Source organism: Schistocerca nitens, chromosome 5, assembly GCF_023898315.1.
Source record: "Schistocerca nitens isolate TAMUIC-IGC-003100 chromosome 5, iqSchNite1.1, whole genome shotgun sequence".
In the NCBI taxonomy this organism is placed as follows: Eukaryota; Metazoa; Arthropoda; class Insecta; order Orthoptera; family Acrididae; genus Schistocerca; species Schistocerca nitens.
The window spans coordinates 371,357,257-371,382,839 of NC_064618.1; the positions used below are offsets into that span (position 1 = coordinate 371,357,257).

Genomic DNA, 25,583 nt, shown 5'->3' on the forward strand with positions numbered 1-25,583 from the left:
GCTGACAAAGTAGAGCTCTTTGTTGGAAAGCTTCAACTCAGTAACTACTAACAGTCCTCTTGCAAAGATGAACAGGTGCAAGTTGATAAACAAAACATTTAAAACAGTTGTTGCTGTGGTCTTCAGCCCAAAGAATGGTTTGATGCAGCTCTTCATGCTGCTCTATCCTGTGCAAGCCTCTTCATCTCCAAGTAACTGTTGCAACCTACATCCTTCTGAAACTGCTTCTGTATTCATCTCTTGGTCACCATCAACAATCCCCCCCCCCCCTTCCTCCCTCCAGTACTCAATTGCTGACCCCTTGATGCCTCAGAATGTGATCTACCAACTGATCCCTTCATCTAGCCAGGTTGTGCCACAAATTTTTCTTCTTCCCATTCTAATATTCAGCATTCTTCTGTAACACCACATTTCAAAAGCTTCTATTCACTTCTTGTCTACACTGTTTATCGTCTGTTTCACTTCCACACAAATACTTTCAGAAAGGGCTTTCTGACAAATCTAAACTCCCTGTTAACAAATTTCTCTTCTTCAGAAATGATTTTCTTGCCACAGCCTGCCTACATTTTATATCCTCTCTATTTCGACCGTCATCAGTTATTTTGATCCCCAAATAGCAATATTTACTACTTAAGTGTCTCATTTCCTAATCTGATCCCCCCCCCAGCATCACCTGATTTAACTAAACTACATTCCATTACCCTCATTATGTTTTTGTTGCTGTTCCATCTTATATCCTCTTTTCAAGACACTGTCCATTCCATTCAACTGCTCTTCTAAGTATTTTGCTGTCTCTCACATGACTGTAATGTCATCGGCAGATCTCAAAGTTTTTATTTCTTCACCCAGGACTTCCAATTTCTACTCCAAATTTTTCTTTTGTTTCCTTTACTGGTTGCTCAACATCAGATTGAATAACACTGGGGATAGTCTACAACCTTGTCTCACTCCCTTCTCAACCGCTGCTCCCTTTCGTGCCCTTCGGCTCTTATTACTGCCATCTGGTATCTGTACAAATTGTAAATAGCCTTCGCTCCCTGTGTTTTACCCCTGCCACCTTCAGAATTTCAAAGAGCATACCAGTCAATGCTGTCAGAAGCTTTCTGTAAGTCTACAAACACTTTAAATGTAGATTTGCCTTACCTTAACCTATCTTCTATGAGAAATTGTAGGGTCATGTATTGCTTCATGTGTTCCTACATTTCTCCAGAATGCAAACTGATTTCGCCGACATCGGTTTCTACCAATTTTTCCATTCTTTTATAAAAAATCTGTGTTAGTATTTTGCAACCATGACTTATAAAACTGATAGTTCAGTAATTTTCACACCTGTCAGCACCTGCTTTCTTGGAATTGAAATTATTATATTCTTCATGAAGTCTGACGGTTTACTGCCTTACACCTTGCTCACCAGATGGAAGAATTTTCTCATGGCTGGCTCTCCCAAGGCTATCAGTAACTCTTACAGAATGTCATCTACCCCTGGGGCCTTGTTTCTACTAAGTCTTTCGGTGCTTTCTCAAATTCTCCAGTTTCATATCTCCCTTCTCATCTTCATCTAAATCCTCTTAACTTTCCATAATTTTACCCTCAAGCACATCGCCCTTGTATAGGTCCTCTAAATACTCCTTCCACCTTTCTGCTTTTCTTTGCTTGGGACTGGTCTTCCATCTGTGTTCTTTATATTCACACAGAAGGTTCTCTTCTCTCCAAAAGTCTCTAACTTTTCTGTATGCAGTATCAATCTTACCTCTAGTGATATATGCTTCTATATCCTTCAATTTGTCCTCTTGCCATTCCTGCTTAGCCATTTTGCACTATCTGTCAATCTTCTTTTTTAGATGTTTGTATTGCCTTTCACCTGTTTCATTTACTATACTTTTATATTTTCCTTTCATTGATCAAATTCAATACCTCTTGTGTTATCCAAGGATTTCTACTAGCCCTTGTCTTTTTACCTACTGGGTCCTCCTCTGCCTTCACTATTTCATCTCTCAAAGCTACCCATTCTTCTTCTACTGTATTTCTTTCCCCTGTTCTTATCAATTGTTCCTTAATGCTCTCTCTGAAAGACTCTCCAATCTCTGGATCTTTCAGTTTATCCAGGTCCCATCTCCTTAAAAATCCTGCCTTTTTGCAGCTTATTCAGTTTTAATCTGCAGATGATAACCAATAAATTGTGGTCATATGAAACCTTCCCATGTCTCCAGGTCTCTTCCACATATACAACCTTCTTTCATGATTCTTTAACCACGTGTTAGCGATGATTAACTTACGCTCTGTGTAAAATTCTATCTGGCGGGTTGCTCTTTCTGTAGTCCATATGCATTTTGTACTTCCAATCCTGTATTCACCGGACCAGAAGTCCTGGTCCTGCCACCGATCTTCACTAATTCCCACTATATCATCTAACTTTAACCTATCCATTTCCTTTTCTAATTTTTCTAACCTGTCTGCCTGATTAAGGGATCGGACATTCCAACCTCTGATCTGTACAACACCAATTGTGGAAACAAACTACTGACAGGAATGGTTAATATAGCCTGGAAGTGGTTTTTAGAACAACATAACGAGTTTGTCAAGCTTTTAACCAGTTCACCTACTTATATACTAAACACATATATAAACCAATCTGTTGGCAGCTTTAGCATCAGCTTTGAAGCTTATGTAATGATTCGTATAAGAGCACGGCCATAGACGTAGTTCCTGCATTGAGATTTTGCATAACGTAACTTCCTTCGGAGAGTAGAAGAATACGATTTAGATAAACCTTTATATACTGTGATGCTCTAAAAGAATGATTCTTGACTGTTACAAAGACTTTACAGCTGCATATATAAATATCAACTTTATCTTTCTGAATTATTACAACAATGTTCAGTGACTGTCATGAGAAGCGTTGTCTTTATTCGCTGTGACATTACGCCAAATCCATGACTATCATTTTTACATACACTCCATGATGTGACTAGAATTTCTGAATTTAAATGGCACAAAAAAATTAAGCACTCAGTAACGCATCTTGAAAACCTGAACACAGGTGAGTATAGTAAATTCTGAATAACTATATGTGTGCAAGCACAGAAATTTAATGTCCACAATTAATCAAAATTAGCAGCTAAAACAATAGACTCCACCACTGCCCATCACAATGTCCCTACAGGAAAACTGCTATGAATTCAAGAACTGAAAATAAAGTCCAGGATGTGTTGGTGGCACAGGGGTATGGTCTTAGCACTTCACACCAGTATCTGAAAACAAGTGTCACTATGCTGGTCATGAGCTGAAAAGAGGTGACGCTTCAAAAATTCTTTGTGCACATAACATAAAATGGCCGATTAGCACAACCCCAGTTCCAGAGAATAAAATTAATTTACTCTATAAACAACACATAAGGAAGGGATAACTTAAGACAAGTTTGGATAACTACTTGCAGCTACAAGACAAGAGAAGAAAATGGGCAATGAGAACTGGTAGTACTTAGGTGCAATAATATTTCTGTTCCAATCCAAATGCACATGCCACTTTCATGCAACAGAGTTGAGTATGTTAACTGATTACATCCCAAATACTGTCCTGTCGACAGTACGGTCATCACAGAATACACACAAGCTCTGATTACACAAGGATGAGAATGAAATTGGCCATGCCCTTTTCAAAGGAACTACAGCCACATTTGCCTGGAGCAATTTAGAGAAATTGCAATAAACCTACATCTCAATGGGTGGACAGATATTTGCACCATCAGCCTCCTGAAGGTGAGTCAGGTGTGCTAACCACTGTGCCACTTCGTTCAGTAAAAAGTCACAACCACTTGTTTCGTTTAAAACACTCACTGGTGAGAGAAACCAACTTGCAGAGTTGCTCCTGTTATGTCACTTCTCTTAGTATGGCAGCAAATTAGATTTACTTGAATAATAATTATAGCATACAAATAAACTTAGCTCATTTAAAAACAAAGTTAGGTACCGGCAAACAATAACAGACAAATCATGTCATTTTCAATAAGCTTACATGTCTCCAGTTCCTTTCACTGCCAGGTGGTAATTTCTTCCATCTCTTAACCAATAACACACATGCATTGCATATCTCTCCTGAGCGACGCTCATGGAGTTGGAAGCAGTCCATAAAATCATCTTCATATTTTTTGCTGTCTGTAAACCGTGAACTGAAACAATAGGAATTAACAATTATCATTTAGGTATAAATTTTCAACAACACTTTAAACGCTACACGCATTCCTTTGTAAGCACCACTTGTCACGTTTTACACACACACACACACACACACACACACACAAAAATGGGTGGGGGTCTCTCCCAGCAAGATAACTATGCACTAAAAGGAACCTGATTAAGTGACTTGTAAAGAGCTTTTCATACAAACTGTCCTATAATTTCAGAAAATGTTACGGCGTAAATTCTAGGCACCTATACAAATTTACGTATTTTGGCTTCATTTATTGTTAAGACTTGAATTGACTGCCTGGATGGTATCGTCAAAAAGAAAATGTTTGAGCTACGGAGTAAAAACATATAATATTGAAACACTTCACGACGACGTAAGCTATAGCTTTATATGCAACTGTACTAAGTAACTAACATCTGCTTATGTTTATGGTGGCAACAGTTCTAGTGTCAAGTTTATCAAATGATATCTAGGGGTTCAACTTACCTGCTAGATTTTGCTCTGCAAATGCAACAGCCCGTGGAAGACCTGTATACCTTCGGTTTATGAAAGCTAAACATTGTCGATACTTCTTTCCCCTCAGTTACCTAAAACACACAAGAGTAAGCTGCTTAGCGTCTGTAGCTTGTGCGCTCATCGGCGAAGCTGCTCCATCGCTGGTGGTTCCCGGCAGCCGGCGAAGTTCTACATGCACATAACAAATCAACTAACACAGTTCCAAGCAGGTACTCTAAACTATCGGGTCATTGGGACAGATTCACTAGATCGTCATGTCCGCAGGACGCCGTGGTTGTTTTGAGCAATCTTTTGTTGATACAGGCGGCGACAGCGGCGGTGGCAGCGTTGCCGGTTTGCTCGCGCATTGACCCCCGGCGACCAGTCGACCGGCCTTGGGCCCACTAACATGGCAACATGGCATCGGCCGTCGTTGGCCGCGAGCACGTACGCAGCCGTGCGCTTGCAGCACACACAGCCTAAGGCGGGAATCCGTTGCGATGCGTACGCTCACTTTTCTTGATCAGGTTCCAATGCTGTAAATCTGTACACTACTATTGACAGGATGGAAAACAAAATTTAGAAAGTTGCCTCTGTAGTGCAGCCACCAGCTTGACACGTCAATATTAGATATAATTCGGTATATTCAGCCAACAATATTTCGTCGCCGCTGGCTACGTGATCAATTGCGTCGTAAGTACGTCCATCCTTACGTATTACTTTCTGAAATACACGAATCGTTTACTTTCGCTCTTTTTTTTGCTGGTGATGAATTTGGCTAATGTCGATGTTTATGCTGGTTTCTAAAAATCACCAACCGTACCCTTGATAAAGAACTGCTCTGTAGGGGAAAAAAAATCATCCTGGAATACAGGGATAAAAATTTAATAACGACGTCAATTACTGGTGCTTCATTTCTTGGCCGATCAATTTAGCAGAATATTTAACAACAGCCACTCCAATCTGACGCTCTATTTAGCTGTGCTAAAAGGTACTGATTTCTTTGTACAAAGTTGCGCGGGACTGCTAATTGGCGGAAGGGAACATAGCATCTGACCGATGGCTGAGGGGACATCCCGTAACCTTTATTCTGAAATAAAATTGGGTGCAATTCTATTCCTTCAGTCAGAAACTAAATGATGCTACAATTACACAATAGAAAGTTTTTTTCTGAAAATAATATGCACACTCAATCTCACTGAAGTATTCTGTCCACAGACTTGTTCAAGCTAATAAATCCTGCGCAACTTCTCAATCTCTGCATCACTTTTCAACATGTATGCATTTGAATCAATGTAATTAGTCTGTAAATTACTGATTTATTAAATTGTGCTTAGTTGCAATACTGTTAGACATTTCTGTGTGAGTCAAATATACCATTAAATTCGTCTTCAAAGTACCAAACGAAATCTAGCGACAATCAAAGAGAACTTTCAAAAACGGGAGTGACTGGTGGATTTCGAAATGCACACACCGTAATGAAACTGTCAATTATAGATATGTTTCTCGGAATTACAACGCACTCTGTAGCGAACAACTGTTATTCAGACACAGGTTCCAGAATGTAAGTGAAACAAAGGTGATACAGTTTGACATCTGAAACATGAAGGAATTTCGCTAAATTCTGCGTGAACTCAAGTATCACACAAACCTCTTATTTTCTCGTACTTAAGAATTATGCGGACAAGTTTTAAGTTGCTAACATATTTTCCTCATGTAGAAACTGAGTTGCCACTCCACATCTTATTTGCAAATGAAGGGACACGACTGGCTAGTTTTCGGACGGAACTGAATAACAAACAAAAGGTTTGACAACGCAACGCGCGCGCGTTCGGAAGTATTCAACGACAAAAAGCAAAATTTTGGGTCTCAGAAACGTTAAAAATGTTCGCTAACCGACACCACGAAACACACTTTTCCCATTATTATGTGCAGCAGCGTCGTTACAGAATCAAACTAACTTCTCCCATCTATCCGGGGTCATAGTACGCCTGACAATTTTATTTCGACTATTCCATTACCAATCTTTTCAGTAACTTATTGGTTTCCTAGGTATGCTCAAAAACGCTTCAAAAAATTTTCTTTTCATGCATTCTGACAAACTGGCCATCATGCGAAAGCCTTGGTATATATTTAACAATGCGCTTCGGACAGGCAAACACTACTTTCTCCCGAGTTATACGAAATTAGCTATCAATGGCAAAATTCAACTATGACAGCGATGACGGGCATCGGCGAGAGACGCCGGACGGAGATCGTAGAGGAGGCGACCGGCGCACACCTGTTAGCGGCGGGCACCCTCCCAGACGACACGTGCGGCGGCCGCAATCGATGCTGCAGCCCAGCCACCCCACTCTCGCGGCCACCCTCTCCCCTTGCCACCACCCACACGCCCGGACTCGCTGGACTAATCGATGCGCTCGCCACCCCCTGATCAATGGCTCCCACAACGCCCATATCCTCCCACTCACCACCGGAGCGATGCTGTGCCTGCCCAGCAACTGCGAGACTGGGCCACACCACTACATAAGCACACGTAACCGGTATCATGACAACGGTTTTGGCAGCAGTGCTGTGCTCAAACAAGTGGCTCTTCTCAACCAACAAAACCATGGCTTTCAAATTAAGAACGAAGCAATTAAGAATGCAGCAATTCACAGACCATGACCAAACATTTTATTGGCTTTGGGTAAACAAGTATGTCACATACGGCAAAACGAGAACTTAAATATGAGGAGAAATGGCAATAATTTACAACTCAGGTAAGTAACAAAATAGTTGTGGGACCCCTATCAAATAGAACTAATGAGGGATACTGAATGTATACAAGGAGAGCAGCACAAATGCTCAAAGGTGTATTTGACTCACAGGAGAGAATCACAGAAATACTGAAAAACTTGAACTGGCAGAACCCTAAACTAAACTATGAAATTTCAAGAACATATTACGTGATAGATCTAGGAAAATACTACAGGCCCCTATGCAGGGCCCATGAAGATAATATTAAAGCTAATTACTATGTCAGCATGTATTTGTGCAATTATTCTTGGTGCTCTCCATACACGAATGGAATGGGAAGAAACGTCAATATGTCGCACAATTGGATGTGGCCATGTGATTTCTGAGCTCAAACAGATCCTTGGACCTGTCATAGATTGTCCACTAAATGCATCAAATTGGGTCAAAATCCCAAGTTAGTGCCAAACTTCTGCCAAACGGTATTTTTAATCAAATTAAATATCACCTCCACTGACTATAACATCCCTAGCCCCAAACGCTCTTTGCCCTGCTGCCTCTTTTGGCTTGGTGTCCTCGGTGGCTTCTGCCATTCTTCTACAGTAAAATGTCCTGTTTCCTCCATAATACCCTACCCCTTTCACCAGCCATGGTAAGGCTGCATTCTGAAACCCTGTCAGATCTTTAGTTGCTACCAAGGGCGCGTGTGTGTGTGCTCGCATGTCCCCACCACCACAAACATGAGAGATATTAGCAATGAAGATTTAGGACACTCTACAACAAGGTTCCCAGCACTTATCAACACAGCATACTGTCAAAACATACTACTGGAATCCTGATTGAATAACAAATTAAAATTATAACCCTGGATATTATGGCTGATTGATCACTTAACAAATATATAGATATGCCAGCCACCTTAAAAACATATTAAAATCTCTTACGCAATAGCTTATGCAGGTCAGTAGTCACATGAAATCTAGAAACACCTACCAAATTCATACCCAAGAAAAAACTAATGCATTACAGTGCAGTGGCATATTCAGAATTGCTTTATAAATTATTACTTCTCATCATAGTGATCAGGAAGAGAAAGGGCAAGACTGCTCATTGGCTTCACTGACTGCAGCTTGCCAACTCAAGTTTTCAAACTCTCTATCCCACAGACAGATAACACCCTGCTCTGCCATGACAACAAATTGAGAGCACACCTTATGACAGCCTGTACCACTTTTGCAGCATAGCATCCAATGAAATTGCACCATCTTCCTCAGCTTTCGTAGGTGGAGAAATATTCCATGATGGTCCAGTAGTCATTTGCTGGTGTGGAAATGTTCTATATTTATCTCAAAATATATGGAGTGAATCTAAGCAGATGTGTAATTTTCAGGCACAGTAACAATTCATCTGTCACGGTGCCATAAAAATTGTAATTTTGCATGAACAGCTGGGAAGTCATTAAGTATATGAATCTTGTGGACACATTTGGTGAACCCCGTGGAACTTTTGTGAGAATGCCTTAGTCTAGTGCAAACTACAACAGAGTTGTGTTCAGCTAAAATGTTTTTATTTTGTGTATATTACACATATCCATACTGACATTGCAACCAAGAGCTCTAGCACTTCCAAACCATTTTGCATGGCTGTTGATCAGTTAATAGCCACAATAGGCAGAGTGAGGAGCTGTCTACCATAAAGTGAGGAAGCTTTATTCTAAATGGGCACCACACTTCCAATAGAGGAGCAAATGGTGCATGTTTCATGGCATAAAGCTTTATTTGTAAAAATCAAAAAGTAATGCACCTGGTTGTGTGAACATCATCGCTGTTAATACACTGAATCTGATGTAATTGCAACACTATTTGATGCAAGTCACTAAGTAGGAGTACACACCTCTCATGACCTAGAAATAGTGAACAGTCAGGAAGAGAATATCGAGGTTGCGGGGTGGGGGTTAACAACTAAATAAAACAAGCCCAAATCATATTGTACATTTTCAGAATGGAACTGGATAGTGGTGCATATATAATTCAACTGTAATTGGTTCTTTCTTCATGACATGTTCCAGCACAGCAATCAAAACTGTATAATTACTATCAACTTGCAGATTTTTTCCATCAATAACCACAATGTTTCTTCATGTGATTGGCTTGTTTCCACAACTGAAAATTCAGCTCAAAGGATGGCAATTTTCTAAGGATAAAAGATGTTACATACACAAGATATGAGTAGAAACCTTATACTTTTATGCCTGAATAATTTGCTTCTTTCTGTACCATGGTGAGATTTTTTATATTTTTGTGGAGATCACCCTTACTTCTTGTGTCACGGTCATAATATGCAGTTTGTTTTATAAACTGAATGATTGTTGTTCACAAAGTACATTAGCAAAAAATGTACTGCCACAGTATGGCGTGGATCCCCAGCTGTTTGAATAAATTTCTGGAAAAGCATCCAAGGGTGCACTCTACTCATAATTCTGATAATCCTTTTCTGTGCAATTAAGACTTAAATATTGGTTACCCTAGAATATGAAGCCGAGAACACAGAATAGAAAAATCCACAGTATGCAGCTCTGATTGTTTCCAGACACAAACAAATGCAATCGAACAAATGGCATATGCTGCTGAATTCTGTTTTTATATAACCTGATGATGTGAACTGATGAGTTTAGGTTGTTATTAATATATATAATCCCTGTTTTTTATTTGTGGTTTGAAACTGAATGAACTAAGTCTTGTCGAAACTGAATGAACTAAGTCGTGTCGAAACTTAGGAACAGACCAATTGAAGTGAACCAATTTAGAGCCTGTTTGAATATACTGGCCTCGACTGCAGTTGGATACTTCATCAGTCATAATGGTTGTGTTGTCTGCAAATAGGGTGAAGTGTGCTTTTTGGCTCACACATCATGGAAAGTCATTGATAACGACTAAGAAAACTAAGGGACCACACACAAGCCCTGCAGTACTCCACGTTTCATTGTGCCACCATCAGTGCAAAAACAGGCCAGTGCTGAGTCTTCAACACTACCTTCTGCTTTCTGTCATCTAGATATGATTCGAGACACAACCTTACTTTGCTAGTTATGCCATAGTGCTCAGCCTCCTTCGGCAGAATTTTGTGATCCATACATACAAATGCTTCAGACAGATCACAAAAGATTATCTGTCTGGTGACAGCCTATTGTTTATAGATTCAAGGAGTTGGTTGACAAAAGAGATGTACTTTAAGTTGAAATACCCTTTTGGAACCCAAAGTGATTTTCATTAAGCATATTATGTTTATTAAGATGGTCCACAATTCTCTTGAACATAAGTTATCTGGGATTTTAGAAAGATTTGCTAGCAGTGAAACAGGCTGGCAGTTGGGAACTGCAGCTTCATCACCTTTTCTTGACAGCAAGACAGCAGTTTAATGATTGCATATTTGAGTCTATTAGGGACAGTACCTTGGGTTACAGACTCACTAAATATGCAACAAAGAACTTTAAGAACAAACTGGCAGTAGTGTTTCACTACTTCGATATATCAACAAAAATAATCAGTTTTTAAAAATATAATGTAATTGCATAGATAGAATTTACTCATCAAGTGGAAGTAGGAGAAAACACATATAAAGATATTGAAATATGCAATCTTTTGGAACCAGTGACTACTCCTTCTGGTGGAAGGTTGAAGTGGGGCGAAGGAAAAGTATTGGTGAGGTTTAGGAAATGGGGAGAGTTTGGAAAAGTCACCAACAACCCTGAATCACGGGAGACATACTGGACGGGATGAGAAGGAAAGACCGATTCAGTCTCTCCTGACCCTGGGTTGTGGACAATTTTTCCAAACCCTCCCAATTTCCTAAAATCTCACCTGTCCTTTTCCTTCACCCCTCCTCCTTCCTCTTCAACCTTTCCACCATATGAAAGAGACACTGGCTCCAAAAGCTTGCAAGTTTCAATACCTTTGTACGTATTTTCTCCAGTTGCTTCAGTAATTAGATAGGTATACTATCCACAAGTGGAATTTTTGTTTTTCATTTGGCTTATTGCCTTCTCAATCTCATCTGTTGTGATATAGGGTATGTGGGGTAAAGATCCATGTGGGTTAAAGTCCCACACCAAGTTTCATAACTGACCACCACCAATTCAGAAGTTGACATCGATATTACAGGTTTATCTTACTGTAACTTAGTGTTCCATAAAAGATCTTCCTGGCAGGTTGCTCCAGAGGTGAGACAATGGGGTAAGTGGTTGTTTTTATATCTTTTCTGACAGTTTGCTTGCACATAGTATAAGAAGAATTGACCATTTACTCACTGATACTACTGCATTTAAGCTTCACTTTCGTGTGGACATTATTGTTCCAGTTAGTCCCCAAACTCAACAATGGTGCATTTGTCAGAAAACAAATCCGCAAAGGCGTTCTGGGACAAATGCTCACAGCTCCCGCAATGTCACAATTCTTCAATGATAATTCCCACTGATGATGACATTCAACACACACTATGCAAGATTATATCACTTGAAGATGTAATTCCGCTGTCTAAAATAATGATTAAGGGGAAATGTTCTGCAATGCATTGAAATCTGTGTTTCTAATGTTGACACACATTAAAGAATGAGTGGAAGAAGAATGCATGAGAAAAGAAAAGCTTGCTACTGACAAGGGAACCTCCCCATCGCACCCCCCTCAGATTTAGTTATAATTTGGCACAGTGGATAGGCCTTGAAAAACTGAACACAGATCAATCGAGAAAACAGGAAGAAGTTGTGTGGAACTATGAAAAAATAAGCAAAATATACAAACTGAGTAGTCCATCGGCAACATAAAGGAGGATGTAAGCACACGAGCGCCGTGGTCCCGTGGTCAGCGTGAGCAGCTGCGGAGCGAGAGGTCCTTGGTTCAAGTCTTCCCTTGAGCGAAAAGTTTACTTTCTTTATTTTTGCAAAGTTATGATCTGTCTGTTTGTTCATTGTAACAAGTTTCACTGTAACAAGTTTAGTGTCTGTGTTTTGCGACCGCACCGCAAAACCGTGCGATTAGTAGACGAATGGACGTGCCTCTCCAATGGGAACCGAAAACATTTGATCCAGTAAAACACGTCTTATATATTCCATACGACACTGGTGACGGCATGTGCATCACATGACAGAAATATGTTGTCGACCCACCTAACTTGCACACTTGGCGAATGGGTAAAAAGATTCTTCTACCTTGCCCGATTTAGGTTTTCTTGTGGATGTGATAATCACTCCCAAAAAAGTGATGAAAACATAAGAGTGTGTCACATAAACTGCAACAAATGAATGCAACAGTTTCACAGTTTCCTCTGTGCTCTCTCAAAACATATGTTTTTAACGTTTTCAAATTTTTCCATGTGTAGACCGTCAAATCCTGTATATGTCCAAGGAAATCTGAACATGTCCTGGAATTTTGGAGAGCGAAGTTGATTATGTTTGAGTGCCTGAACTCTGATAATTGTCTGAAAATAAAAATTTTTACTCGATGGAAGACTTGAACCAAGGACCTCTCGTTCCGCAGCTGCTCACGCTGACCACGGGACCATGGCGCTCCTGAGCTCGCATCATTCTAAAAGTTGCCTATCTCGCACATGGACTACTCAGTTTGTATATTTTGATTATTTTTTCATAATTACACACAACTTCTTCCTGTTTTCTCGATTGATCTGTGTTCAGTTTTTCAAGGCCTATCCACTGTGCCAACTTATAACCAAATCTGAGGGGGGTGCGATGGGGAGGTTCCCTTGTGAGACAGAAAGACGTGCCACAGAAAGAAAAAAGCTTGCTACAGAAACCAAACAACATAAGCTAGACTTCATTACATCAAAGCCAAAAAAGATAGAAAACAGGTCAAGCAGCCAGTTGGTCATTCTTCAGAGTCAGATCAAACTTCTCACATCACGACAGTAGCTCAAATATAGGTATGGGATTACTACTTGGTTAAGAAGTATCTGAAGAAGAAGGAGCAGTCTAGAACTTCAAGGAAGAACCAAATTTATCTATCACTCAAGAGCTTCACTGTAGTAAAAGTGCAGGGAAAAACCAAAAACTCATTCTGGCTCTTTTTGCCCATGGTAATACCAATAGGAAGGCAAAGAATCTGTGGGGGGGGAAAAAAAAAAAAACAACCTGGAGCCTACAAATTTATTGACACATTGCCACTGATGATGTGATACTGAAACTGTCGAAACCCTCAGGTATGAAGATGACCACGGCATGGTTCAACAATGCAATAACTTTGTCAGGTCCTCTACTACTACAAAAAAAAAGTGGTACAATATTTACTAGGCATCTAGACAGCTTGGCCACAGTAATTTAACTCTTTCAGGTTATCTTACTAATCCTCCCATCATGGAGAAGAAAGTATTATTTCTGTACACGTATTTTTAAGCATTATGTTCAAATTTACGATATATTCATGGTTAGTATTGTTTTAAGTAACTTTGCCCAAATATAACAATGTTATAAAGTCTTATTTCAAGTGTTTTTATTATGCAGTCACCCTTTTTTATCCATGTTTATCTCAAATGGGGCAAAGACCTGCAATCTCTTTTGCAAAATTGTAAAGTTCTGTATAATTAATGATTGCACAGAGCTGGAATTTGGCACGTTGAAATCACAGGAAAATTTGTGCCTCATTGGCCACACGTTAGAAAATCTGAAAACTGTGGGGCTTGATCCCCACCAATCCCAGGGTACACACACCTGACAAATTTTGTTCTATGCTGATTTTTCTATAAACTTCTTGGCTTTAGCCACAGATCCTTTGCAACCATTTTGATCTACCACTGTCAAGAAATGGTTGTTAAAGATATTGGAAACTACTTAACCTTCATTTACCATGCTTCCATCATGACAAACTCTAAGCTGTCTGTATTCTCTGATTTTTTTCAGCCTTTCCTTTGCCACCTTGCAAACTGTTTTTATTATTTGTACTGTCTATTTCAAATTTAATAAATATGCTCTTGGATTTGTAATCACATTCTTTAGGATGCTACAATATATAATTTAAAGTGTTCTCTATACTGAAGTTAATTAGGATTTCTGAGTGAAGTATAAAGCATTCTCTTTGCTTATAGGGTGTTTTGATTACCCTTAGTACGCCACTGTATCCTACAATCACTCAGTTTGGTACTTCCTTAAATTCTCAGCAAGGGTAAAAATTTCGTTCTGGAATAAGAGAAGCAAAATATAGTATTTGGGCATTGTTTATTGCCTCACTGTCATTAACACCAATATGAGACAACCAGTCCAGTTTGTTTCTTTGACTTATTATATTCTGGTGAAATATACTAAGTTTATTTCCTAAGCTTGTTATTCTGATGGCATTGTTTTGTCATAAATTGCAATTAGAGTTTATACAAAGTGTACAAGCAAGTATCTGACTTAGGTTAGTTCCAGAACTGACGCAGGGGACCAAAACTCCTGTAGAGTAGTGAGTTTCCTTATTCTTGTGCTGCTTGTGACTAGTAGTAGTAGTAGTAGTAGTAGTAGTAGTAGTTGATGAAGATGATGATGGCAGAGGCACATCAGGTAGTGAAAGGTCTTGCACTGCTGAAGATTGTGGAGGGACCAATATTGCTGAAAGATTTTGAGCAACTGATGTTAGGTCAACAGCAGATGAAGCTTCTGAAACTTCAGCTGATGAATGCAGGTCAGTTATTGTAGGTTTGATGGCTGCATTTCAAGCCTGCAAGATCATTGTTGCTGCACCTGAAGGTTTTGGTAGCATTCCTGCAGACTCTTCTGTTATTTACCTCTGATATTTCTGTGCAGACCATGTTTTGTAGAGAGCTCTTTTACAGAACTGTCAACTGGTATGAAAGTTGCAAAGAAAAATAATTCACAATTTTTTTGCAGCCCCGTTAGTGTTTCCGATTTCAATACTAAAACAAGATTTTTCTATTACATCATGCCTCCATTTAACAGCCATAACAAAAATGATAATAAGTGGATTATTTCAAAGTTTATTTTTCAAAACTCTCATTGCCCATCTACTTTCATTACAGTACATATTATTTACACCCCGTATCACGATACATTGGCTTCCAGACTATATAAAGCTTTGACAGGTCTTTAGAATTTCAGATGCAGAAGCTCCTGGTCAGACAGTGCCAAGTGACAGTGTCAAGTCTCTTAAGTATTACAAAAAATTTTGGTTGTTCCTCTTTCATGGCTATCCGCAAAAACATAATTTTGTCATTTTTCTTTGATACATGGTGATACGTACAATCTACTTTTTCATCCACCTCTGTTCAAGATTTTTCACCATCCTCCTAATCACCAGTTTTTCTTATCATTTGTTTTCCTTCATATTTACTGTCTTCATAGGCAAGAGGATCAAATTTGTTTCCTGTATGCAACACAAATTTCTCTGTTCCCTGTACTACACAAGCTGTGTTTTTAGGCCTAATGTACCTTTCCTGCAGGTTTTCCTCACACATTCTTCACAATTGAGTTGTGTTAATACTTATCTAACATTCTGAAAAACAATTTTCTATTGCTGGAACATCATATGTGAGTGCTTTTATCACAAATTCTTGCAAACCAGCAATGGGTTTCATGCAGTGTCAGCACTTTTTCCCCTCCTCCTTGACACCCTAGTGTTCAATTGAGGTAATTCTACTTCTGCGGACCTTTGCACTCAAATGACAGCCTAGTTCCATACTATCAAGTGTTAATAATGGCACATAACAGAAATGCATTTAAAATTGTTAGTACATTTAATCAGTCTTAAGATTTCATGTTTTGTTAACTTCAACTCCTGCGATTTTCCAACCAAATTTCTTAGATTTTCCCCAACAAAAGTTGAGAAACCACCTTGTTGTCTTTCTCATATATTTAGGCCCACTCCCTGACTGACCTCCCTCTGCTTGATGTTTGCCTGTCACCTCTCTTGTCCTCAACTTTGTTTCTTATTTGGTTGGTCCTGCGATTTCTCTACCATCAACCCAACTAGCACACAATGTTGTTGTTGTTATATTTCCACCTTCCCCCCCCCCCCCCCCAGAAAAACAGTGACTGGAGTAATCATCTCATCTTCTCTGCACAGTAACTCATTCCCCACATACAGTCATTATCAGACTTCTCACCCGCTCCTCCGTAATGGATATGCTGTGACAGTATGAAAACAAGACCGTTTTCTTTATTTTCAACACATCAAAAAAATGCATATTTCATAGTTAAATACCTGTTTTTCTTATCCCATTTGCTTATTTATTTCTTGACATCTATTATTTTTACTTGATGGTTATAACTGTGTTGTTCCTCTCGTTTATATTTTTCTTCAAGTAAAATATAAAGGAAAGAAACTACCCAACTGGAGGAACTGTAGAACAAATTAACAGTAAATTACTCTTTTTGGATTAACTGAACAATTTGCAAACACTGAGTAGTTTTGATCACTGTCTAGCTCATCCACCTGCTGATAAGTTGAAACCATAAATTGGAAAAATAAAAACTTTGGTTTTGCAAAAAAAAAAAAAAAAAAAAAAAAAAAAAAAAAAAAAAAGAGAGATAGCATTTATTTGGCCACTGGAGCAGGGCATCATACTAGCATTTACATACTCTGCAAGCCATCGCACGGTGTGTGGCAGAGGGTACCCTGTACCACAACTAGTCATTTCCTTACCTGATCCGCAAGCAAATAAAGTGGAAAAATGACTATCTATATTCCTCAGCATGAGCCCTACGTTTATTATTTCTGTGAGCTGCTCACTGTACATTAGATGGACATTTCTCAAACCTGAACTTTGATTCAAAATGCAATGTCAGAAACACATTTTGCAATTAATCTGGATGTCTAAAAAAATTTAAATAAAAACAAGAGCTGGTGCATGGAAAAAAAGGCCCTTTCTTAGTTTTACAGCCATTGAATTCTACTTAGCTTATGCTAGGATGACAATTTTCAGCAAAAGAAAAGGCAGAAGACACCTTTTCTCAAATCGCCCATACACAAAAACTACTGTATTTTGCAAATCTTCGAGGACTGATTATGATATCATATACCAAAAAATATTCACAATTTCTAATTTTAGAAATTGTAATATAATCTTTCTCATGTTCTTTGGCTCCAATTTCCAAGGTACATGGCCTAAGTGACAGGTGTAGATAATTTTTTTCATCTTCATCCATTATGCTTGAGTAAGCTCCTTATTTTCTAAAGAAAATTCTATAGGCCTAACTGGATCACTATTGAAACTGTTTTCTTTTGCCTTCTGAAAGGTGAAATCCTTCAAATTTCTAAAGTGGCGTTTGGGGAAATATCGAATATCGTCTTTTTTCCCGACTTCTATCCCATATCTTCATGGGGTTGGCAAGTTAATTACTGGAGTTGACAATGTTAGTGTCAGAGGGTGGCTGGATACTCCTTCCTGTCGCCACTCTAAACCCCACCTTCCACCACCGCATGGAATTCACGTACCCCATCTGTCTGCATCTGGTGTTACCTAAATGAAAACATGCAAACATTTTATAAATGTTTGCCGATTGCATAACCAAGTCAGGACATGGGCACTAGCCTGGTATTCACAAAGTTGGATATGGGAAACTGCCTTAAAGCCACATTTGGACTGGTTGGTACATCAGCTCTCATCATTAATTTGCTGGACAGATTCGATCCAGGGCCAGCATGCCTCCATCTATTTCCAAAGCAGCATGGTGATGAGCACAGCTATACAGGCAGGTCACAAATGGGACAGTAATAGGTAATGTAGTTATGTACATACTCCCAACAAGGCTGATACATTAAGCCGATGATGAAATACTAGTGTAATGTAAAACCTGTAATCATAAAAAAACCTACTGCAGATTTTGGAGAGTGGCACTTCAATTTCACACTGCAATATATGCATTAATACTATTAGACAATGTGTGATTATATACATCGACTTGCTACTGGTGGAACTAACTGAAAACCAATGCTAGCTCTTCATCTAATACTTAAATTGCACAATTAAGTCCCACTTTCTCTATTAAATAACGCAGATAGTTCTTTTCCCTGTGCTATATGTTGTGCATTCTTCCTATTTCATTCCCACACAGTGTTTAAGCGGAAGACTTGCTAATGTCTCTTTGCAGTCTATCATTACAGTATACCTTTTTTTAACAAGTAGTACATGAAGGCATGAAACTGTAGTGTAGACTGACGTTTCACTGTGTCCTTGTTTTTGAAATTCTGTAAATGGTTTTTGCTTGAAACGATCAACATTAGAATAGCTTTGGTAATTCAGGAATCTTCATCAATACTGTATCAAGAAAATAGCAAATTGCACTATAGATTGTCCTCTTTCTATTATACGAGGCAACACAAAGTAGAAATTTAATGAGAATATTCTGAGAGCATTGAAAGTATATACGCTGTAAAGGTAAACAATTAATGATGTAATTAAATCATACAGTTTTTTTTATCTCATGATGAAAGCTTTGCAGTAAAATTGTAACAGCAAGGTTCTGAAGATTTATTTTTATAACTGTAAAGGTAAACAATTAATGATGTAATTAAATCATAGTTTTTTTTATCTCATGATGAAAGCTTTGCAGTAAAATTGTAACAGCAAGGTTCTGAAGATTTATTTTTATAATATGCGAATAAATATTAGTAAAAATATATTCACCGATATTCCCTATTATTTTAGTATTACGAATTTTGAAAAAATAAACACAGTAAAACAACGAATAAATCTTATTTGTACTACGCTCGGCTAATGAATTTTACCTTTTAGTCGTTCCTGCAATAGCTATAACGCACAGGAGACTATAAAAATGCATTTGAAGTTCAAGAAGCCCTAGATCGATGAAATATTCCGACAGATACGAAAATTACGGCAGAAAAGGGAAGTGATCATCATACGATCATGCGACTCAGAAATTTTTACTTGGTTGCTTTGATCACTCAGATCGAAAATTTTAACGGGAGCAGTTAGTTTACACTTTCCAAAACTAATATTTTTCAGTGCCATGTCGCTACACTTATGATAGATGCTTCAATGTCGCCAAAGTATTTTAGAAGTTATGGACTGACAAGTAGAGTAAAACGAATGTCGGTGGCGAGTTTCATTATTTACATTACGAAATTACTTTGCGATTTACAAATATCGCTCAACGTTGCTGAATACTGTACTCAGTTTAACCACTTTGCTCAATTTTTAAAATCAAGTAACTAAAATTTACGTTTATTTGCAGTTACATTTTCCGAGGACGCTACTTACATATTGGGGAATGTCATAGATTGTACCAGCCTTACTGTCAGTGTTGATACGAAACAGCGCATCTCAGTTACGATTTTTTGTATAAAGAACAATTATTAAACAAAATTTTCAGTCATCAATTTTTACTGTTCTTTTCTGACCCCGTTTTCTGAAATGGGCATACTGTAGGTACGCACAATGGAGACTCCAGGACGCCGAAATTTTCTTTCGTAAAATAATCGAATAAGATGAACAATGTACAATGACAATGATTTTAAGAGTTCTTCCATTTATTTTCTTAACGTATACTCATTCGTTGTACATGTCAACTCCGAATGTAAGCTACTGAAACGACTTTAAATTTAAAACAGCAACTTACCTTTTCAATGCAGGTGACGGCAAGATTCAAGAGCTTGAGTGCGCAGATTTATGGCGCATGTTTGGTCAAATTAGGATTACTTCACAAAAAAATCCTCTTACCGTTAAATGAAACATTATCAGAAAGTTTGTATAAATTTATTTATTGTTTAAAAATACAGTATAGCCTCCTTTTATTTGGTCTCTTAGTTATTGCTTTATAATCAACCAAATTACAGCTTTTGCACGACTCGACCGGATGTAGATCCCAGAATTCATCACTGCATTATATTGAAGTAGATGCGTAACGTATGTAAACTATCTCTATGACTTTTTGTTCATGTCAAATCAAGGAAACTTTTACAAATTTTTGTGTTTTTGAAGTATTACTGGGATTATAAGTTAATGTCATCTGTATTATTAAATTATTTTAGTTTGGTCAGTGTCTTTCTTCCATATTAGTGTTTGTTCAATAATATCAAATAAAGAAATGTGACAGTTCAACAACGAGATATCTACAGCCACACGCTAATCAATGAACAGCTGATTGCAAGAGTTGTGTAGTTTGCGTTTTCGCTGTCAAAATGTAGAGGCGTATTATGTAAACGCAAGGAGGAAGAGAATGCTCCCCGCAGAATTAGAGTAATGTGAAATACATATTCGTCTCTTAAATTTTCATCCAATGTTTTTTTTGCGATGGCAAACTTAACAAATTCGGGAAATTATAATTTTAAGGTAGTTCTTCTTGGGGAAGGTTGTGTGGGAAAGACTTCGGTAATTTTGAGATATGTTGAGGATAAATTCAACGACAAACACTTAACTACTTTGCAGGTTAGTTGATTATTTTTTAATCATATACTGAAGTATTAGAAGAATCCAGTACTTGAGAACGATTTCAATTTTACTTTTACAGGCGTCTTTCTTGAAGAAGAAGCTGAATATCGCTGGTAAGAGAGTTAATCTGTCAATATGGGATACAGCTGGACAGGAAAGATTCCACGCTCTGGGACCAATTTATTACCGGATGTCGAATGGTGCTATCCTGGTGTATGACATAACAGATCAAGATTCTTTCCAAAAGGTAATTAATTGCAAGATTGACAATTACTTGCCCATTGCTCCTAAACGTATGTAATAACAAGTTCATAATTATCTTGCAGCTGCGGACGGTGCTACTTTTATAACATAAAATGTCATTAAATATTTTTTCAGGGAGCTGCTAACTGAAAGTTCATTGATAATTTCTTTAGTTTAGATGTAAATACATCTTAATGTGCATAGAATATTAAGTAAGTAATCATAATAGGGGTTGAAGATTACATTATTTATGTAGCGAGTGAGGTGGCTAAGGTACTGTTAATGCCTGGACTCGCATTGAGGAGGAGTGGGGTTTGTACCCCAGCCAGTCATCCTGACATGGGTCATCCATAGTTTCCCCAAGATGCTAAGGTGAAGGCTGGGATGATTCCTTTCATTAGGCCTCGGCAGACTTTGTCCTATCCTTGCCTTATTCTATCATACTTTGTGTGCGCATATATTATTTCAGTAATGTATCAGACATGTCCTGTACTGTTGTGCCAAATGGTCAGAGGAGGGATAAGTAAATAAAAACAGAATAAACCCAGAGTATTAACATGTTACAGTATTCAGTTATTAGGTATGCAGTAATTCATTTATTCAGGGGATGTGAGGATAATAAACTTTTAAGAAGAGGGTTTATCCTGGGTTTCGAGAAAAAAGAGGAGAGAATCTATGCGGCCACCTACTATTTACCTGTAACTTATTACAATATTACAGTAGTACATGTATAATATACTATTGCAACAATTTTTTTTACCTAGTAACAAGAATGGCAACCTTCCATAGAATAAAAACAATTGCCAAATCATTGAAAGAGAAGTGCCCTTCAGTAAAGAATCTTGCCACACCCAGGACAAACTGAGAAAGGAATAGAAGAAATTTGTTTATTAAATGTCTGTTTTAAGTTTGTGATATATTAGCTCAAATAATTTAAAGCATTCTGTTGTCATGAGATGTTGATTTTCATGGTGGAGTGATGAATTAATAATCTTACATGTAGCAGTTTCACACAGCACTGTGAGGAATGTCATTTTACACAAATATTTTTCATTATGCTTCTGTAGATAAGTTACATATTGGACCACTGCAGCATTTTTCATTATGGTGTGGTCATAAATATTAGGCTTCACTATCAGTCAGTTTGTTACCGCAACCAGATTTTCTGCTTTCACATGTGTTGGCTTCACCAACTCTCAACCAAATTGTCGCTTTCCAACCTAACCTAGACAATGGGCTGCACTACAGATCAGTCTGTCAACACTGGCAAAAGTCAGGTTGGGGGAGAATGGTGTCCAATATGTAACTTTATCTTCTAGTGTATACTTAATTTCATCTGAGTAAGTAAGCTGTCATTGACAAAGTTATCTTAATATTGACATAACCTTAACTTGTGTGAAAACACTTGTAAATACTCTTAAAGTTCATTTAATGATGTTAACATGGATTATTAAGTACTTGAAAAGTTTTGCACAGTATTATAAAATGTTTGTCATTAATATAAACTAGTGATAGGTTTCAGTTTTATAGGCACACTGGGTAATAACTCAGATGGAATTGCTTGCACTCCATCCCGCCTGCTAGCTATAGAGGTAGAGAAGATTAGTTTGACTATTGGCCATCCATTTGCATATTTTTACGGGCAGTCTTCCCAATTTGGCTGTAAAACTTAATTTCAAAAAAATGACAGTAGGTTCTTAGTTTTGTTTTTTTGGCTGTTTATAAGACACACTGCTGTAAAACAAAACCGTTTGTATTAAACCCAAAATGCTGCCACAAAATATTATCTGCAGTATGCAAATGACTTCTAAGTGCAAGGCAGAGGGTATCTTCCCATTCAATTCACATATGGAATGCAGGAAATATGATTGTTTAAATGCCTCTGTGACACCATTATGTACTGTAATTAATCTTGTCTCACCCTCACAGTCCATATGGCAGCAATATGTAGGAGGTTTTGGTATATTTCTAGTCACCATTTAAAGCAGATTTTTGAAACTTTGTTAGACTTTGTTCTGATAATTTCGGTCTCTATAAAGTTCTGTCTATAGACTGATGTATTTTCCTAATTCACATTCCTACTGTTACAGCCTGGTATTTGTAAGAGTTTACCGATTCCAATTGTGACTCGTCAATGTTATATTCATAGGGTACAAGGTTTTTTTATATAAGTTGCTGAACATTTAAAGTAGTTTGACTGAATATTTGTGCCCATTTGTTCAGACTGTACTTCGTTGTAGATAACTCTATCATCTGCAAAATGTCTGAAATTCCTATTAATGTTATCCACAATGTCATTTACATAAAACACAAATAACAAGACACCCAACAAAAATCCTTGGCATATACCCAAAGCTACTTCTACATCTGTAGACGACTCTCCACACATACTGTGCCCTCCCTATAAAGGAATCCTCAAACCAGTCACAAATTTTGTCTGACACCCCATATGATCATACTTTTGATAATAAATGTAGGTGTGGTACAGAGTCAATAGATTTTCGGAATTACAGAAATACTATGTCTGCCTGACCACCTTGATCCATGGCTTTTAGGGTGTCATGAAAAAAGTGATAGTTGAGTTTCACAAGATCTGTGTTTTCGAAATCCGTGCTGGTTGGCATGGAGGAAATCATTCTGTTGTATGTACCTCATTACGTTTGAGCTCAAACTATTTTCTAAGTGTCTACAACAAATGACTGTCAAGGATATTGGACGGTAGTTTTATGGATCACTTTTGCTATCCTTCTTGTAGACAGTTGTACCATGTGCTTTCTTCCAGCTACCGGGCTTGATTTTTCATTCAAGGGATCTAACAAGGAGACGGCACGACCGTGGAATCGGGAATTTGTCCGCAATTTTCTGTGGTGAAAGAGGACCCCTAACACCTCACATGGTTAAAATATTAGGACGCACTACTTGGAAAATCCCGAAAAAAATTGATCCAGAGTTTCTTAGGTGCCTTATGAGTATAAAATGTTAGTCCCTTGCTGAGCCGCCGTCTGGTCTACATGGTTAGCGGTCGGACCTTTACGCCAGATGTCTCAGGTTCGATTCCTTCTCCGGCACACTTCCCCCCCCCCCCCCCCCCCTTGCAAAATTGCAGCGCACTGTTACGGGAGAATCGTGAAATTAATTCCCAGGAAGACTGTATAAAAATTCATTCTGTAATTCACCATCAGTTGTCACCAATATTCTGAGACATGATTCAATATGCCTGGTTTGCCTCAAAATTATTAGAAACTCAAAACATTTTCGTAAATGTTAATGGGGCATGTTTTTGTACAGATTTATTGCAAACACCCTGTGATTTTAAAAAATGCGCTTTTATATGTTGCGCAAGATGTCGCAAAAATTATTGCTTTGTTTGTTTTTACGATAATTACCACTGCGGTTCTTGTTTATAATTATTATATGTATAAAAATTGAATGTTTCCCAATCGACTTTGTTATTCTGATTAAAAACCAATGTTTCTCCTCATATACTTTACAATGAAAAATGGAAAACCCACTGCCATGAATTGTGTTGTTGGACAAAAAGAAAATAATTTTTATTCAATAATGTAACTAATTTGTTAAATATAATGTAAGTTTGGGAAACTTTCTGAATAATTGGTGGAATAACAAAAGAAAATGAACAAAAGAAAAAAAAGGTGCCAGAGTAGGAATCGAACCAGAGACATCTGGTATAATAGTCAGAGCCCTAAACATCTAGGCCAGACAGCGGGTTGGCAATGGGCTAACATTTTATACTTATAAGCCACCTAAGAAACTTTGAATCGATTTTTCCCGGGATTTTCTGGGTAGTGCGTCCTATTATTTTAACCACGTGAGGTGTTAGGGGTCCTCTTTCACCACACAAAATTTCGGACAAATTCCCGACACCACGGTCATGCTGTCTCCTTGTAAGACAGATTCCAGTTTACGGAGGTGCTAATTCGGCAGCATATTGGGTATAGTGTCTGATAGGGATTCCATCTGAACCTGTGCGAAATACTCCTGAAGTTTGATAGATAATATGTATGAAGCCATTCTCTCAGTAGGTTTTGAATGAATAGTGCTTGATTTAAGACATATGCTATTTGCTATAATTTATCATTATACAATGTGTTTTTTCATTAACATGTAGGTCCCTTTACTACCCTAATCGCTAGTAGATAGAAGGGGGCTTGAATATACAGAAATGAGTCCCACTTTGTGCTAGTGATCTGGTAGTTGTGTGCTACATCATAAAACACAAGGAAAAAGTTTGTTGTATGTTTTATCCCTTATTGCTTGAATGGTTGCAAATTACACAAAAAATTCTGATAATAAGTCCTGGGGGAAGAAGTAAGTATTAGATGAGGCACTTAGCAGTCAATAGGTGCATAAATGAGATTGAAATGATCACTATGCCTTTACTATAGACAAGTGATTATCTGCACCTCTTTCGATATTTGTACTTTCAAAAACATACATATATACATACATGACTATTTTTGGAAATACGGAAGCGTCAGATCCCGCCCGTCTGCTTTGACCCATGACGTCAC

The 25,583-nt window shown here is 38.0% G+C and overlaps 2 protein-coding genes across 3 annotated transcripts in view; one reads left to right on the plus strand and one right to left on the minus strand.

The window, feature by feature from the left end:
• The window catches only part of LOC126259170 (SIN3-HDAC complex-associated factor), a 32,315-nt gene extending 12,288 nt beyond the window's left edge, over positions 1-20,027 (minus strand). The window contains exons 1-3 of one of the 2 annotated variants that reach the window (XM_049955736.1): positions 19,997-20,027; positions 4,675-4,775; positions 4,015-4,168 (exon numbers count right to left, since the gene is read on the minus strand). In XM_049955736.1, coding sequence (XP_049811693.1) covers positions 4,015-4,168; positions 4,675-4,748 — 228 coding nt within the window. In that variant the 5' untranslated portion in view covers positions 4,749-4,775; positions 19,997-20,027. Of the gene's footprint in view, positions 1-4,014; positions 4,169-4,674; positions 4,776-4,899; positions 4,928-19,996 lie in introns of those variants that run through there. The other variant, XM_049955737.1, reaches the window with a different exon arrangement.
• Positions 20,028-20,479: 452 nt separating this feature from the next.
• LOC126259171 (ras-related protein Rab-21) overlaps positions 20,480-25,583 on the plus strand; it is a 42,028-nt gene continuing 36,924 nt past the window's right edge. Inside the window, exons 1-2 of the mRNA XM_049955738.1 lie at positions 20,480-20,805; positions 20,888-21,055. Of these exons, the coding sequence (XP_049811695.1) occupies positions 20,671-20,805; positions 20,888-21,055 (303 nt within the window). The 5' untranslated portion in view covers positions 20,480-20,670. The remainder of the gene's footprint in view (positions 20,806-20,887; positions 21,056-25,583) is intronic.